The following is an 18,333-nucleotide window of genomic DNA, read 5'->3' as shown; positions in this document are numbered from 1 at the left end:
GAATCCTTCCAGAAGCAAAGAAGAAAATAAGGTACATATCATGGTTCACTAATTAATGTTGTTCTTCATGCCACCCACTCGTGTTAAAGTGTAGCTTTATGTTTTCTCCTCACAATTATATTGTGGTCAGTGTACGTCAATGAACGTCACTGAGCAGAGAGACCGATGTTCAGATGATGCCTGTTTTTATACTTATGGCATGAGAGTGGAAAGTTCCTCTCAGCTATAATCATATTACAATTTGTAGACAAGTAATGGGCCACCTGTACATTACTCCTACAGAAGATGCTCATCCATGGAAACGCATGCCATTAAGCTATTGGTGCAGTTTTTGTGCCGATGTTAATGTCAGAAGATTGAGTCAGCAAAGCGCTGCAACTTTTAGATATTCTGTGACTCCAATCAGTAAGTTTATGTAGTCTGCCACTTCATGGTTGGGTTCTGTAGCTCCTTAACGATTCTACTTTGTAACAATAGTACTTGAAGTCGAATATCGCGGAATATCAAGGAGGGCCTAAAATAAAGGAATCCTATTACAGCACCACACTCTTAAGAGCCACACATTCTTTCACAAATCCTTGTAAAAGGCAGGCTGCATGGACCGGTGCTCGATTTTACACACCTTTAGCAATGGCACTGAAACCACCTTACATCAAAGATTTCTATCCAGGCAGCTACAGTTATTTTCATGGGAAAACAGAGCAAGACAAATTATTACCAGTGCTCACATTAAGCGTAGACAAAAAAAAAACTTGAAATATTTGGTTTATTCTTAGTTTTCCATGTAAAAATACACATCCGAGGGATGGATTTAGTGGGGGGGAAAACAAAACAAAAAACAATTTTTTTTTAAACGTCTTATTTCAACAAGTCAAAATTTAAAATCAGTTTTTGCTATTAAATACACACCTCCAAGTTTTGCATTTTTCACACATACCTAATCTGTCAAAGTCTGCATTGGCAGCAACGTAAAAGTAGACTGGATGTTGTTTTAACAGCTTTACAAAGTTAAAGAGTGAAAGTAAAGCTCAGGGTTTTTTTTAAGTCATGTTTTCAAAGTGCAAAAATTGTACTTGTAAGGCAACAACCCTTGATGTGTGTATATTGTGACAATGAAGACAACCATACACTCTTTACTTGTAAACATGTCAAAACTTGATTCAACTGTGTCCAAGAAAATATTAAGATCACAAAAAGTTATAACATGTGTCTGCTCTATGAGCAGCCAACCCAAACACAATGCAGCCTTGCGCTTCTCCCAATGTATGGCCCAGAGAGCTTTAAGTGAAGAAGAAGAAATGTCGCAGTGGCATCTACAGTAGCTCAAGGTGGTTTAAAAGACAAAAACTAGCTTCTCCAACTGGAAAATGTTTGAGAATTTGATCTGTAAAAAGAGATCAGAGAGAGAGAGAGGGAGAGACATTACTGAGAAAGAGTTTTGAATGTTTAAAAAGTCAGCAGAAGGACTATTAAAATGACCTCTAACGAGCAAATCAAAACACAGACACCATGACATCTTGTCCACCCACGCACCCACCCAGTGTTCTTATAGATTTGACATCATGTCGTCCTAATTGCTTTCCGCAGCATTTTTCCAGGCAGGTTGTGAAATAAATCAAATGAAAAAACGCGTTGAATTCAGTGAAAGTGTCTGATTTTGTACTCCTGCATTTGCCTTTTGTCTTGGCAGCAATGACAAGTGCACATGATGAATGGTTTTTACATTGGAGAGAGCTGCTGTTAAGAGCCATATTTTATTGTAGGATTATGATTTATTGTTAGCAATGATTACACTTTTCAAAACTGGTTTTAGAGTTGTCAATGGAGATGTTTAGTTTTTCACAGCACAGGGTAATAAAAACACTGGAATGTTTCTGTTCGTTCTTTTTAAGGTTTAAACACAAATCCAAGGTTCCTACAAATAATTTCTTGATAATCATGAATGGATTTCATTTTAATTCAGGCTTTTTCCCCAGTGTCATTGTAGTAGAGGGTTTTTTTGTTAATATTATTAAATCAAAAATTATAACGCTTGTAGATTTGAGAAATAAAAGTAAAGGCAATTTTGACTTGGCAACAATCCTGTCTGTACAAAGAATGTAATATGCATACAGTTTTGAAGGCAGACACAAGAGAAAAGCAGAAAAGACTGAAAGAGAAGGATTATTAACAGAATGTGAATGTGTCCAATAGACTAAGCCTTGTCTTCACACACTCCTGCACACTTCAGAGTGCATTCCACTGGAACACACCCCGGGGAAACACTGGCTGCCATGTGACACATGGAAAATGAAGCGAGAAGCAGTATAAAAAGGTAGAAAGTGAAATTGAAGGATGACAGGAAAGAAGAGGAGATAGAGAAGAGGAGGTGAAGGAAAAAATAATCACTTTAATTAGTTTTAGGTTTAATTAGTAAGAAAGCTCTGCTTGAACATTTAAACCATGCACAGCCAAGTAAGGAGCACCAGCTTCACAGGGGCTGAGAATGAAAAGCCACACCCACACACCCTTCATGTGCTATAGATTTAGCAAGTGCAGCATTGGGTAGTTTTTAGAATATCTTCTAAATATGACTAAAAACAATATTTTCCTATAATAATTGCTTTCAAAATTTACTGTAAGACAATGCAGTGAAATAATGGTGAATATGAGCGATTATGAGGAACAGAGGAAAGAAAGAAGATGGAAAAGAGGAAAGAAATGAGGTTAGATGAGGTGGTATTAAACCTGAAAGGTTCTATAGGGAGCACTGCGGTGCAAGATGGAAGCTTCAGCAGAGTTCAAATACCACAGGCACAATGCAGTGCTGCCAGCGAGGAACAGAGAAATGTGGGTCTGTCTACTTATCAGTTCACATTAACACACACAAGAAAAAAAACCACACAAAAAGACTAATTAAAACTAGATGGATGGACCACACTTACTGGTTTGCAGACCCAAAGGTGTTTCCAGAGAATCCTAAAAATATAAAAAATAAATACATGATTAATTTGGTAATTGTTACTGCAAGTGGGAAAAAAAGACTAATGGAAGTCTCACTTCACAGCGTGAGTCACATGATCTGTGTGCCTATGTGTTGGAAGTGGGTTAGTGGACAGTCCTATGTACAGTATGCATATTGTGTATAGTGTGCATCCACAATACCATTAAAACTTCAGAAAAAAAATAAAGCAGAGGACTGAAACAAAGGAGAGAAATATCAAAGAAATGAGTGCATGGAAAAATAATTTGGATCTTGCATGCATGAAAACTCAGAGGGATGCACACCAGTCATCTCGGCAAAGAAACCTGTAACAGCTGTAATGCAGTGAAAGTTTATAGATGTGCAGGACAGGCAAATTCACCATACAGTGTGTTACAGTGAACCCCTTTCTGTCTCATTAGCCCATGAAACATAAAATGTATTCATCCATCCTTTGTCATCCTTTGTCTTTATCATGTTTGAGAGGGAAGTACTCCTTGGATATGTTTCGCACAAACTTGCATTGTGTTGCCAAATGAGGAAATTGACCACTTTAAAATCTTCATGTGATGCACAATCTACCCTAAAAGTGTAATTAACACAACAAAACACTTGTTTGGTCGCAATACTCAGGAAATTTCTATTGCACAACAATAAAGCCACCTTCCTTTTTCAAGTTTGAAAGACAGTTAAAGTAAAGAAACTTGTGATAAACACTGTACAATGGCTAAAATTGTACAGTTGCTGGAAGAATGGCACTGTTGAGTGACTCACTGTAGGGAATAAACTAGAGTGATAGCAGGCAAGATGGCAGCTGAAGATGATGAGGAAGGGGGAAAAAATAAAAACAAAAATAATTCAGGTAAAGTAGTAGTCTCACCTCCTGGCTGTGGCTGTTGTCCAAAACCTGAAAAGCTGCTGGGCTGACTTCCAAACCCAGGTCCCTGCTGGGCCAGGCTCCCGAATGATGGAGCGCTCTGACCGGCTAGCGCACCAAAGGACGGAGTGCTAGGAGGTGGGGCAAACCTGAAAACCGGAGCAGGTGCTGAGGTTGTGATACTGTAAAACGCAAAAGTTACAACTGAAAAAAAGACAGCCACACCTGAATGGGGCTGGTAAGACAAAATGCTTGACAATATTAGGTTACTGGTCTGACAGTCATAAATTCATAATTAAACACACATACATGTGGGCAAATAGTTTGTCCAAGATGTTTTTATTGGTTAGTTAAACATGTAAACAAAGCAGAACATTCAAGATAGTGAATGTGAATTTGTTTAGCTTTATTTTTTTATTTTTTTACTTGTTTGGCATGTGAGGATTGACAGGCTGGGATTTATACATTAATCCTTTCTACAGGACCCAACGCCCGCTCACTCCCAAGGGAGAGAAAAAAAGAATAAGCAAAACAGTGAAAGAGAGAGAGAGAGAGCATGTCAGTTTAATCTGCAGGCTTCATGACCCCAGATTGAGATTATCTGGAGGGAATAATCTAGTCTGGCACAGAGCTGGGTTTGTTTTGTGCTGGCAACCATGGTTGCTGGTATCAAAACACATGCACATGTGAACACACCAGAGGTTAATGCAAATCATTAGAGTATAAATGATAAGGAGGAGGGGAGGATTAAAAAACATAATAATCAGGAAATCCTGCCTGAAGTCAGAACTGCAGGAATTAGATTAGATAGAAATGTGTGTGTTTAAAAGTAATAAAATTAAGCCTCACTTCCCAAATTTGCCTCATATAACTCTATAGACCAATAAAAATGTTTTGTTTCTCTACACTTAAATGTTAATGGGGTTTTTAATAGTGTTGTTAAATGCTGCTTTCAGCTGGTTTGTCTTGTAGTGCTGAGCACACTGAAAGGCGCCTATTATGACAATAATAGCCTGATGACAATGACATTTTCAAATACTCATTGTCTGCAACAGTGGGTTGAGAAAAAAAACAGTTCTCTGTTACACTACTTTGTCAATGAAAGGTTGTTCTACTGAAAATATTTTCCGCTTTAATTCCGCTTGAATATCAGAGCAGGCAAAGAAAATAGATTACAGACAAACTAGATGCAGATAGAAGTTCTATAAACAAAGTTCAGCTAAAGGTTCAGCCACCCTGAATCAAAGTGGCTGAACCTTTAGGTTGCTCTAAAGTCAGCTTTAATTACACAACGATGGATTTTTTTTCCATATCAAACCTTTCAAAAAAGACTTCGTCTTGCTTACCCAAATCCTCCCATGTTGGCAGCCGCGGTGCCCTCTCCGAACACTTTGCCAGCCGATGATCCAATAGGACTGCTGAATGAAGGGCTTGAGCCAAAAGATGCTCCAGCACCAAATGCTGGGGAACCCCCAAAAGAAGGAGGACTCCCAAACACCGGAGCACTGCCAAAGCCACCTGTAGGAAGGAAATAGGATAACAGAGCAGGAAGTTACTTGGTTTCCAGCGTTCTTTCTACAAAGAAAATACAGAAGAAATGTGAGTCATGAAGCAATTTCTGTAACTTTTATAACATTATATGCTAAGTGGCTTATTTACATCAGGCATTACATCCATGTAGATGTTTTTTCCCTTTAACAAAGCTACTGCAAACACTAAAATTTAATCTAGAGTTCTTCTTGGACTCATATGAAGAAACATAAATTGAATTTAGTGCTGGCACTTCCAAAAAGGAAAATAAATTCCTAGGTAAAGACAGAAAAAGTATTTTAGCTATGTTTTAAATTTAAATTTTTTTTAAAAAAAATTGCATATCCCCCTATTGTAACTCATCAGAAGCTACCTGAGTACACGTGTGGGCATTTACAGTATTGTTGTGCACAGCCTCTGGAGCAGTAAACTGTTATAAGCATGATGAGTACTTCACACCAATTCAAAGCCTCTGATTGGCAGGAGAGAAAGAGTGTACTGAAATTACAGCCTGGCTAGCAGCATGCCCCAGTAAATAATTGATTGAGCTAATGTAACAAGAATACATTCCCCCTGCATGGCCAGTGATGGAGAATTAGTGTGCTGAGGGTTACCAATATCCCAGAGGCTCTGAGGTACAGCTTGAATAGCTGCTACTACTATGACTACTCATGGCCACGAGCAGCAAAGTATCAGCATATCGGTTTTTAAATTTACATGATGTTTTCAGACAAACTACAATGTGATGTAGACAGGGTTTCTCCTGGTTTAAAACAGCCCTCTAAGGGCGAATTTAACTACGCCTGCACTGGTTTTTATCCATAGCGCCCCAGCTCTATTCAGAAGTGATTTACACAATAAAGACCACTTTTAAATGTATAATAATGAGTTCTCCAAGAATTGACTGAAAATAATCAGCGCATCATCTCGATAGATTAAGAAAAACATGGTGGGGTTCACCAATGTGTTGAACCATTTAAAATGTTTCTCAAAGTAAGAGTGCAAAGAATATGAGGAATTCAACTTTTACAGGAAATTACATTATATATCCAAGACATGTATGAGTTTAAGTTAGTTGGTGTTTCTAAATTTGAAAGTAGGTGTGAAAGTGAGCGTGAGTGGTTGTCTCTTTGTGTTAACACTGTAACAGATTCAGGCCCTCAGGCAGCGCAGCATGGGAACCGCACATTTCTCGGGTGGAAATCAGGAACCCTTTGAATGCTGTGATCAGTCACCAATTGATCAGTCACCAAAAACCATATCTAAATGAGGGTCGAACGCAGTGCTGCCTGTTAGAGGCTGAGCTTAATTTAAGATGCATTGAGCAGAAGTGGAAAACTATCCCATGGTCATGGTTCTTGACTAAAATGCTTTAGAGGTTCATCCAGTGAGAACAAAACAAGGATTAATAGATAAAATACGCTAAAATAAAAATAGAATAAAAATAGGAATGCACTGAGATGTCTTTACTCAACTCGAGCTAAAAGCCAGGAAGACCAGGTGAGTTTTGAGTAAAGACTTGAAGGTCTCGCCACTACAAACAGATCTGATGTTTTGGGGTTGGCGGTTCCACAAGACAGGGCCTAGAACCAAAATGGCCTTGTCTTGGGAACATCCAAAATCATCTGATTGGAAGACCTTAGTGCCCTAAGTGGAGCGTGGATACTTAAAAGCTCAGATAAATTTGGGGGGGGGGTGTGCAATAGCATCTTAAAATCAATTCAAAAAGAAAAAAAAAAAAAGGGACAGGGAGCCAATGAGGACAGGATAAAACTGGGGCAATGTGCTCTCACATTTTTGCCCCTGTAAGATGTCGACCAGCTGCATTTTGAACTAACTGTAAACTTCAGATAGCAGAGTGACCCAGGCCTGCAAAAAGGGAGGTACAATAGTTGGGGCAAATACAATTAAAAGCATGGATAACTCTCTCAAGGTAGATAGGGCTTGACTTTGGCCAACTGTCCGAGTTGATAAAACCCTGCTTTGACCACAGAGCTAATCTGTCCGTCGAATTTGAAACCACTGTCAAAAATAAGATCCAAATTCCTGGTAAAAGGTTAAAGGTTAAAACCCTAAAGTGCCAAAAGTGCGAGCGAGTTACTGAGCTGTTCGGGGCGACCAAAAGCAACATCCTCAGTCTTCTCCTCATTTAGAAATGGAAAGTTTTTAGGTAGCGTGAGCAGTTAAGATGTGGTTTAAATGACTCTTTGTTGTTTGCTTTGATTGAGAGACAGATTTGAAAAATAAAATTTGAATTTCTTTTTCAAAGTCCTACTCATCGTGTACCCAGGTTAAAGAGTATAAGAAACCATCTGACTTTTGAAATCAGCACTCTGCAAAGGCAATCATCCATGATGGTATAGGGATGGATTAGTTCATTTGTTATAGGAAAATTTTCACCCATAACAAATTTCTATTTATACAAAAAGCTTATTCACACGTGTTATTGCCTTTACTTAACAGACGTGATGTCACTGACACATCTTCTTCCTATGGGAGAGCAAAACCTCAGTGTCCAGACACTGGGAAAATGGTCTGTTTGTGAAGAGGCAGTTGTTAAAGAGTTATGAAAAGTTACTATATATAGTTGCTTTTGAGTGATCAAAAGGGATGTCAGATGCAGAAGCTGAGATTGGATACACTACCATGAAAAAAGAAGACACTGCAGTCATTTCATTATAAATAAATAGTTGTAGATTAAACGCATCATTTGTGTCGTAAATATGAATCGATTCAAATAAACATCAGATCTTTGAGGTCATACACTGTGACTTGGCAATGGAGAAGACTGGCACTGCATAATATTCTGTGGGGAACAATGGAGCTTTTGACAACCTCATAGTTTATTCTGTCCTCAGGGGTGAGGAGATAAGAGCTCAGATGATAAAGGTGAGAGCAATGTCAAGAACTGGCTGCCAAGTATTAAAACCGTTTCTACCGCAGTCATCTAACTATCACTGAACTATCACATCAATGAACCAGAGCCCTTAAGCCAGGGCCTGGAAAGAAATGCGAAAGAACTAATCACAGTTTCATGCTTACTCCCCCCGCCCAACGTTTGCAGCAGTAGAATCAGTAGCTCTCTTCTCTTGTCCACATAATCGTGCATCGTGTGGTTACACACGGCTTCAGTTGCATGGTTATATGTCAGTTTCCTTTGACACAGCCGACATACGGTGACTGACTTTCTACATCAAAGTTTCAGACATGCACTGGTTTGCACTTTTGTCATCGACATAGTTTCCAACCTAACTTGTTTACAAGTTCCCATCACAGAAAAAGATGGGCTACGGCTTTGAACAAACAGGTAACTGTTGTTTTACAAAATGAAATCATTATTGTTATGCATTATTTAGCTTAACAACTGGTATTTCTGGTGTGACTAACAAATGTAGAAACATTTAAATCATGATATACATAATGTAGACATATCCTTTTCTTTCAGCTGCTCCCTTTACGGATCATCTGCCTCCATCTTCTCACACTATCCCCAGCATCCACCTCTGTCACTTCAACCCTCTGCATGTCCTCCTTCACTACTTCCATTAATCTTCTCTGTGGTTTTCCTGGTTCCTGGATCTTTTCCTCCCATCTGGCAGCTGCCAATTCAACATCTTTTGTACATTATACCCACCATCCCTCTACTACACATGTTCAAAGCAACTCAGTTTTTCCTCTCTGACTTTGTCAACCACCGGCTCAACCTCACTTGTCCCTCTGATATACAAATGTCTAGTCCTGTCCCTCCTTGTCACTCCCAAGCAAAATCTTAGCATCTTCAGCTCTGCTACCTCCAGGTCTGCCTTCTGTCCTTTTGCCTGTGCCACCGTCTCCAAACCAGGGATCATAGAAGGTCCAACTACTGTCTTTTAAACCTTCCCTTTTACTCATGTACAAATACAGCCACCAGCAGGAGAGCACCAAATGATCTAGTTTAGAAAGACCACTGAATGATTTAGTCTATCCTTAATAAGTGGATAGATATTACTTGAACAGGGGAAAAAAAATACATGATGTCTTCATTGTTGTCTCTCTGTTGCCTACTGTGTGTGTCTGACAGAAAGGATCCTTCTATTGTCGATGTTTGTACTTTTACAAGAACTCCTAAATATGTCTTAAAGTTTGCACATATGTTTTTTAGCTGCAAATCCAAAATGAAATATTGACAGTTTTTAAACTCTGCTTTCAAGCCCTGTGTTCATGTCTATAATATCTATTTAAATTAACATAACTAAAAAATTCTCAGTTTTCACCAAAAATACGCTCTTTCCAAAGCAATGGGGAACAGCACATAGAAACAAGTCTTGTTTTAAAATCTCAGCAGCAATAAATCTTATAAAACGTTACCTGTGAATTACAACTAGCTATGCACAACTTTCAAAACGTGTGAAAATATATCAAGACTAAAAAGCAGGGAGTGAAGAACAAATGCATTAAAATTACAAGGAAAGCTGTACCTGGTTTTGATGGTGTAGAGAATGAGCCAAAGCCCTGGGATGCTACACTTCCAGCACCAGTGCTGAAGGTCCCTGTAGGTTTCTGCTCCCCAAAGGAGGACTGTCCAAAGCTGAAGGTCTTGGCACCACTATTACCGAAGAGACTGTTGGTACCTAGAAGACGGACAGGTAAATGTAATTACACAACAATAAAATGATCTGGGTTTATTTGGTTTGTTCTTTGACAAAGTAGTTACCGCTGACTCAGAACAAAGTCTTGAACAAAAATGATGAAAATATTTCTGAACCTGACATAAATCGGCAACTACAGTTCAAATTTTCTAGTTAATCTGCAGTTTTATTACATCTTAGCCTACCTGTCTGACCAGACTGTCCAAACACTCCAGTGGAGGAGGTGGTGCCAAATGGATTCTTGTTGGCAGCGTCCTCGCTTGGTTTGCCTCCTAGGCCGCTGAAAAATCCTCCACCACCAGATGAGACTGCTGTATTGGCTGAACTGGAACCAAAGAGACTCCCAGATGACGGCTGCTGCTGGGAGATAAACATTAATTCAAAAATTTGTCTAGAAGAAAGGGAATTCAAGAAATTTCCCAAAGTTGGTTTAACAAAAAAAAAGAAAAAAGAAAAAAAAAAAAAGATGGGTCATACCTGTCCAAATCCACTGCCACTGCTAGACTGCTGGCCGAACACCGGGTTGGCAGAAGAGCAGCCAAAACCTGTTTGAGAACAAAAGACAAATTCAATTAACACAGACAAGATCAGATTACTGCATTTGGCCCTTGATGCCAGGCCCATTTTATAGTCATCACTACAGAGTGAAAAGTGGGACGACCCCCCCATAAAGTATGAAATCAGGAATGCCAAGCTGGGACTAACTGCTGAGTTAATGCACTGACATCAGCTGTGGCATTCTCATACTGCTCTGAGAATTTATAGAAGCTTTGGGAATGGCACAACACCCGCCATCCCACTCAGGCTGACAGTACACCACAAATCTTTCCTGCAAGATGATACCATTTCAAACACAAGTGCCACATTTACCACAACATGTGGAGGTCAGCCAGAGCGAGTGTAAAACTTTGCACATCCTCCACTGCCCACTAACCTTACAGACATCACAGTTCATAAGCTGTCAGACAGTGTTAGTATAATCACTGTCAAATGTGACTGAACAGCATGCAGCCGAGAAGCTCTGGTTATTGATCATTTCATCATGTCGGTGACACAGTGTGGTCTCTGTTAGGCGGGTGCAAAATGAGAGAATTTTCAATACCAATTTCTTTCTGACATTTGGTGTCATTTTTCCAATTTATAAAAAGCCACAGAACTTACAGTAGTTTTAAATAAAGATGCCAATGATTTCTTTAAAAGCTCTGAAGTTGATCCAATCACGTCCAGAATCGGACTCACCTGACGGTTGTCCAAAGCTGAATCCTGAAGATGAGGATGTGGTGGTGTTACTCCCAAACACAGATCCCTGTCCAAATCCAGAGCTTTGGCCAAAAGCCTGGTTTGTGCTTTGTGCAAACAGCCCAGTGCCAGTGCTGCTTACTGTGTTAGCACCGCTCGTCCCGAAGGAGAAAGAACTTGCATTGGTAGCAGTAGAAGCACCGAAAAGACTTCCGCCAGTAGTTGCACTACTAGAAGTCGCTCCAAATGCAGACTGTCCAAAAGTAAATCCACTCGATGTTCCAGTGTTGCTTGCAGGCTGGCCGAAGCCACTAACCTGGCCAAACACAGATTTGCCAAAACCAGCTGATGTACCAAACCCAGCTGAGCTGAATCCTGTTGATGCTGGTGCAGAGGAAGCTGGAGGTGCAGCAGGTTGCCCAAACACGTTATTCACAGCAGTCACTGTTGCACTACTAACAACGGTAGAGGTTTGAGTAGCTGCAGCTGGGGCAGCTGTGTTGATAACTGGTGTGACTCCAACAGAACTACTGTCTGTAGTTGCAGGAGCGGGCTGAGTAAAAATGGAGCCTGGCTTGTCAGACGTGGGGATCTGGAATGCTGGTGGAGCTGCCTGAGATACAGGTGCTGCGGTGGCAGCAGTTGAAGAGGGTACAGTAGCAGTGGTAGATGGCTCTGGGGTGGTTTCTGTTGTTGACAGGGCACTGGATGGTGCCGGAGGGTTTACTTCTTTTGGTGCAGTGAAAGTCGAGGGAGGGTCTGGGGTAGGGGCAGGTGCGGCCAAAGCAGGAGCAGGTGTTGACACTGCAGGGGTCTGGGTGGTTGCAGGTGCTGCAGGTTCAGGTATCACAGGACGACTGGTGCTCTCTACTTCAGGTTCACTGGTGGGAGGTTCTTTTATAGGGGGCGAAGCAGGTACTGAAGACTGAGGAACAGCTTTTGGTTCTTCTTGCGTCTCTGGTGCAGCTGCAAGAAGACTACTGAAAGATGAGGCGAAAGCTGAGCTGGCTGAGCTAGACTGTGGAACGGAGAAGGCTGGCTTGGCGTTTGATTCAGGAGGCTTAAACAGACTGCCTGACGGGGTCCCTTCGGACAAGTCTGGTGCTGAAGAATCTTCTCCAGATTTTGGAAGACCTGTTCCAAAACTAAACTGTGTCGCTCCCTTGCCCTTGCCAAGTCCAGTGTCCGCAAATGTAAATGCTGCCACAGCAGATTTGGTGGAGGAATCTTTAGCTTCTTCTCCTTGGCCCACCCTTAGTCCAGAAAAAATGCCCAGAGTCTCGCCACCAGCTGTCTTTGGAGGCTGTGGCTCTATCCTCAGAGTGGCTGTGGTCGAGGTGGGTTTAGCACCTTCAACTGTTGCGTTTGGAGCCAAAGTGGGAGACCCAGTGCCAAGACCAGGGGAGGTGGACTTTGAGGTAAAGGAGAATGACTCTTCTCCAGCCTGGCCAAACACCATCTTACCATTTCCACCAAAAGAGAATTTACTTGCATCTTTCACTGGAGAAACATGAGAAAGAAAAACAGAAATAATGTGCATCAGTAATCTCACAGCTCCTACATCTATCCTAACAAGCTGCTATATCATTTGTACCTTGTGGCATTCCAGCTCCTGGTGTAACTGAAGCAAAACTGAAGCTTGAGGACCTGAAAAAAATAAAATAAAACACCATTTAAGTTTAAATGCAGCAACAGTGAGATGCTCATTATATTTTGTAACAAGACATATTTACGTGTGAAAAATGCTGGATTAACCAGCCAATCTCAGCAATACAGCCATGTAAACACTTGCTCACCTATTAGGCTAGATTTGGATTACATTAGAGAACTCTTTCAGTACACAACTTATGATTTTGCTCCAGGAGCTATTACCACCCAGTCAAGCATAGTTGTAAGCTGATGGAAAGCTTTAGTAAGCGGGCCCAAATCCTTTGTGAGAGGATGCATTTCATATACACCCCCGAGTGCAGGTTACAAAATAAGTTGGCCTTTAGAGGAATGTGTCTTAAAACATTTTCTATTATAGTGTCTTTTTATGACAAAAATAATGATTTAGTCTTAATAAGTGGATAGATATTACTTGAACAAAAATAATCACAAACATAGTGTATAATCTCTAAAATACTGCTGGGCCATTAAAAATATATTATATTTATAAACATCAACTCACACTGAATTGAAAGAAAAACCCTTGCTGCTGGTTTGCTCAGCTGAGCTAGGAGTAGCAACAGAAGCATCAGTTTTGGACGGCTGACCTGAAAGAAAAAGTTTATAGTCAATGTCAGGATTTTACAGTGTGTGTGTGTGTGTGTGTGTGTGTGTGTGTGTGTGTGTGTGTGTGTGTGTGTAACAGTGCGTGTGTAACAGTGCTTACCAAAAACAAAACTGCTCTGTGGGATGGTTGTAGTCTCTGCAGGCATTTTTTGGACACCCTGGACAGGATTCTGCCGAGACAGTTTTAAATACATGTATGAAATTAATATTACAGCCTAACTGTTAACCTTACAGAAAAACAACACTACTATGATGCATTCACGATTTAAAAAATATAACACACAGGATTGTTTCAGGTGAAAGCTCAAGTCCACTAAGACATAAACTTAAGGCAGATATAGAGAAAAAAACAAAACAAATGTCTATAGGTAATCGTGCAGCACATGAACTTGGAGCTACACAAGAACAGGATTTCTGCGAGGAGTACCCCTGTCACCCAACTGTAATTTGTAACATCAACATGGGTGGGAGGTGGGACATTTCTCACCCATCTTGATAATGGTCTTCACAGGAAAAACTGTCAGCAAACTGTGAATTCTCACATGCTGAATGTTCTTGAAAGTTGTGAGAAGACGAACATAAAGCTATGAATATACCTTTATAATAACTTTTACTATTTAGCACGTGGACACATAAAAATATACTGAAGACATTTGTTTGTGGTGGCACTCCTTGGAAAAGTACAAAACCACATGAAAGGTAAAGTTTTTTTACATGATTTTTTTTTTCAATTTAAAGTTTTTATTTATTCCTTAAAATATAGATAAAAATGGTTTCAAATATTTCACATGCAAGTCAACTGAGATTTGTGTTGTGAAGATTATTTAATTTGAATTAATATGTCACCCAAGTAACAGTAACAAGAAAGTCAAAGACAAAATGACAGGTTGGTGAGTGATGGATTTACTCACCCGTTTGGCCTGACTGGAAGAAACTGTTGCAAAGACCTGAGATCCTGGATCTGGTACCGAGGAGCTGGGGACATCAACACAACCATAAGAGGGCACAGTTTTCACATGGCACAAAAATATTTTTAAATTTACATTATTTAGTGGTATGTTTATGGCAAGGGTCCCTCGCAGCAGCCTTTACCATATCTCTTGCCTGGTCACCCAGTTAAGCTATAGTATCACCCCCATATTACTGACTATGTTAGTGATTATTAAAATAAGAATACATCAAAAATGTTTCAACTACATGTTGATCAAGTACATCCAAGTGTCCCACACCTATGTCTAAATATCTGCTAATCTTTAAGGAATTGGTTATTAACTGATTTTCTAACTGATTCTTTTTAATAGCTACAAATAATAAGTCTTAGGTAATGCCAGTAATCTCGTTTACAGTTATACAGAGGAATAGTTTGTAACACTGACCAAAAATAAAAACAAATAGACTTCTACTTGGGGTTTACTATCTTATTTGGAAGCTATAGTCTTGCCGTATTTGTAGTTTACCCTTGACACATTTTATCTGCTTTCCCTCAATTGCCTTTAAAGGAGTGGGGGTGAGAAGGTGAGAAGTGACCTTCGTTTTAGGTTTTACCTGATGTTGGAAGGAACCACCACAGGAGTCCCCTTGTCTTTGAACTCCTGAACATTGACCACCTGAGGAACAGTCTTCAAGGTGGACTCTGTCAGTGAAGTATTGATCACAGCTGGAATATAAACACATGCATATTAGAGCAATTCACAGCTGGAAAAAAAGGTACCAGATGAGACAGAAGCAATCAAACTGAATGTCTCCAGGTTTATTTAAGCCTGCTCTGTTTACATGGAAACATTTTAGCAAATTACTCTCAGGCAGGATGTGGTAATGAGCTAACAGTTACATATTATCTGTTCTTTAAGTCTTTGTCTCCCCCTGGTGAATTACTGAGGGAATAACAAAACAATATTTAAAAGATCCCCAAATGCCCACTGTAGCTAAAAACAAATGTGCACATCTTCCTCATTGTTTAAAAACAAATAAATACATTTTGACTGCTGCACAATGTTACTTACCCAACTGACTGGCCATCTGTCTGCGTAAAGCAGCATTGGCTGCAGCCTGCTGGGCAGAGATGGTGATGGGTGCGGTCCTCTCGGTTGGTGGAGCTCCATGCTTGACTGTCTTTGTGGCGAGAGCCGTGCTCTCAGCCCCGCTGAGGTTGATCTTATTTGTTGGAACTGGAATATTAATGCAGTAATCAATATCTACAAAAAATATCCACATCTAAGACTAGCGACATTACTTTATGTTCAGTAAAATATGGCATTATAACTTGAAGTCATTTATGATTCATGAATGCGTCCTCGTAATTTTTTATGAACAGCAACAGTTGGTATAATTTACTTACTGGGGCTGGCAATAGGGCTGAGTCCAAAGCCCATACCCTGTCCTGACTGAATTTTAGATAAAGGGGTGGACTGGATGGCTCCGAAGCCCGGCTGAATAGAGGGGGTCCTCACAACGGTTGGGTGGCGGGGGGTGGACAATGTTGGAGGTATGGAGGACATGGGAGGGGGCCGTGTCTGCAGCTCCTCTTCTTCCTGCTCCAAGTGAGGCGGGTGAGGCTCCAGGGACTGGGACAGGGAAGATGTTGAACTCGCGTCATCCAAGTCCTCGTAGTATTTAGGTGAAAGGAAGGCTGAGCGAGATAGGTTGGCTGAAACAGAAAAATGAATAAATACATTTCAATTCCAATATGTGAGGTGCTGCTGCATTCCACAGTATGAGCATCAGCATAGGGATTTCAATATTAATATCACTGAAATGAAGCGGGTGTTGAATTTGGCATTTGCAGTTGTGAGGAAAAAGCTACTGTCGACATGAAATTAGCACTCACATTTACTATGATTTATTATGAAACACACTAAGAGGGCTTGATTAACATCCCTTTACTTTAAAATCAGGCTTTTTGTATACTTTTTCAAAAGGCGAAATCCACAATCATTTGAACATTTAGGATAAAACTTTCATGTAACCATAAATTTCTAGTACCTGGTGCAGTTGAGCGGACAGGAGGCATCTGTCCCTTTGAGAGAAAGTTGCGCAGCTGGGACTGTTTAACTGGTGATATCTTGACAGCTGCAGAGACATCATACATACTGAAATATACTGAAAAATATACTGAAATGATTAAATATATCCTGTGCTGTTTTTATGCAGACGGTAGGGAAAAAAATCAATACCTGGAGATTTGGTCTTAGAAGGGGTAGGGTCCAGCCTGGTTTTCAGGAGAGCATCTCTTAAAGTCTCAAGGTCATTTTCCAAACTAATAACAACACAAAAACATGGTGTTTTTATCCAATAGGAGCAAATGGAAGCATGTGAACATCCATACATTATAAGGAATGCTGCTTGGAACCATTCTTTACCATACATGATGTTTAAGCTGACTAAAACCCTTTTTAATAACTTAAAAACTGACTTATAAACCATAGATAATGGTTAACTTAAAACTTAAGTCTTTCCTTAAACTACCGCACATAACTAACTCCTAATATCCTCTTAAATCCCTGTTTTTTCCCCCCACATTCTGCAGCCAGGCCTTACCTAGCTGTCGTTGCTGTCACAGGACTTCTAGCAGGAGTGGTTGTTTTGCTGTAGAGGCGTAGTGAATTGAGCTCCTTAACCAGCTGGTCCAGTCTGTTCTTCTGCTGGTTGATGATGTACAGATTGTTGGACAGTGTAGTGAACAGACCCTCACGTCCAGGCACAACCATGTGTCTGTAAAGAGATTTATTTAATAACAAATTATACTCCATCCAATTTTTTATTCTCTCTTTCTATCCAACACACAAACTGCTGGTGGGATTATCTGCCATTTTCTTTAAAACTCACTTCTGCTTTTTCTTCTTCTCCAAGTGTTTCTCCCATTCCACATCCAAGACATCATTAACATCCTCCACAGTGAACATAACATACTGGTATAGCCTTCGAATCTCCTGAATTAAAAAAAAAAAAAAAAAAAGATCAAATATACACGATGAAGGAGATTATTTTTATAAGAATATGTAAAACCTTAAAACTGTCAATTCATGCAAACAATTTGGGGGTAATCTGTCATTTTATTTCTCACCTTGAGCTGTTCCTCACTGCGTGGGTCCAGAGGCTTTTTGTAAAGTAGCTGTCTGTAATTTCTGTCTTTGCTCAGTTCACTCTGGGTCTTGGCTTCTTCTGCCCCAGCAAAGCCTTCCAGTAGCGAAGTTTTCAGTGTGCCAATGTCACCATGGAGTGACTAAAGATTACAGACACACACACAAAAAGGCTTGAAAGGAGGTTTTAAATGATTTATCAACCTAGAGTGACACCATCTTCCAAACACTGCTTCAGACAGGACTCTAAAGTCACAGTGGTTGAAGTCTTATGGTTGCAGAATTTAAGGTTGTTCGAAATGATTTTTACTGGCTTTCTCAACATCAAATGTTAAAAGGAAGAAGAGCAGTCTGTGAACAGGACTCAGCGTTTCAATCATTGTCTTACCTCTGTAGTTTCCTTGATTTCCAGGGTGAAAATATGGAGGTCTTCGGACTCTTTCCTCAACTCCTTCATTTCCTCATCAGCACCAACCTTAAAGTCAGCTTTTGCACTTCGTGCCTTAAGGTCATCCAATTCCTTCTGGAAGTGTCCGATCTGATGGCAAGTCAGAGACATGTTTAGTAATGTTCTGCCAGACACCACATGTGGTGTCCTGAATAAAGTCCACTACCTTTTCGTAAATCCTACAACTTTGTATGTCAAGTCTTTGGAACTAGTTACTAACTAGACACCTGCACCATTAAAGCTGGTGATATAACTTTTCAACTAATGTACCTATGCCTATTGCTCTATTTATCGAA

At 40.2% G+C, this 18,333-nt stretch overlaps 1 protein-coding gene across 5 annotated transcripts in view; it reads right to left on the bottom strand.

Annotated features, from left to right (window-relative positions):
• Nucleotides 1–749: 749 nt before the first annotated feature.
• nup214 (nucleoporin 214) overlaps nt 750–18,333 on the bottom strand; it is a 32,351-nt gene continuing 14,767 nt past the window's right edge. For 2 of the 5 annotated variants that reach the window (XM_086300894.1, XM_086300896.1), the window contains exons 16-36: nt 17,978–18,127; nt 17,574–17,732; nt 17,336–17,439; nt 17,048–17,221; nt 16,684–16,766; nt 16,493–16,579; nt 15,849–16,157; nt 15,514–15,678; nt 15,056–15,167; nt 14,422–14,485; nt 13,611–13,680; nt 13,407–13,491; nt 12,831–12,883; nt 11,237–12,736; nt 10,475–10,542; nt 10,183–10,357; nt 9,827–9,979; nt 5,186–5,357; nt 3,843–4,021; nt 2,925–2,958; nt 750–1,384 (exon numbers count right to left, since the gene is read on the bottom strand). In XM_086300894.1, the coding sequence (XP_086157020.1) occupies nt 1,348–1,384; nt 2,925–2,958; nt 3,843–4,021; nt 5,186–5,357; nt 9,827–9,979; nt 10,183–10,357; nt 10,475–10,542; nt 11,237–12,736; nt 12,831–12,883; nt 13,407–13,491; nt 13,611–13,680; nt 14,422–14,485; nt 15,056–15,167; nt 15,514–15,678; nt 15,849–16,157; nt 16,493–16,579; nt 16,684–16,766; nt 17,048–17,221; nt 17,336–17,439; nt 17,574–17,732; nt 17,978–18,127 (3,933 nt within the window). In that variant the 3' untranslated portion in view covers nt 750–1,347. The remainder of the gene's footprint in view (nt 1,385–2,924; nt 2,959–3,842; nt 4,022–5,185; nt 5,358–9,826; nt 9,980–10,182; nt 10,358–10,474; nt 10,543–11,236; nt 12,737–12,830; nt 12,884–13,406; nt 13,492–13,610; nt 13,681–14,421; nt 14,486–15,055; nt 15,168–15,513; nt 15,679–15,848; nt 16,158–16,492; nt 16,580–16,683; nt 16,767–17,047; nt 17,222–17,335; nt 17,440–17,573; nt 17,733–17,977; nt 18,128–18,333) is intronic. The other 3 variants (XM_086300897.1, XM_086300898.1, XM_086300895.1) reach the window with 2 other exon arrangements.

Source organism: Aulonocara sp. 'chitande type north' Nkhata Bay, linkage group LG7, assembly GCF_057382095.1.
Source record: "Aulonocara sp. 'chitande type north' Nkhata Bay isolate Kocher_YH1m ecotype deep benthic linkage group LG7, A_spYH_male_GT1.1, whole genome shotgun sequence".
NCBI lineage: Eukaryota > Metazoa > Chordata > Actinopteri > Cichliformes > Cichlidae > Aulonocara > Aulonocara sp. 'chitande type north' Nkhata Bay.
Note: the sequence above shows the minus strand (reverse complement) of the source record. Positions and strands in the feature narration are given on the sequence as shown.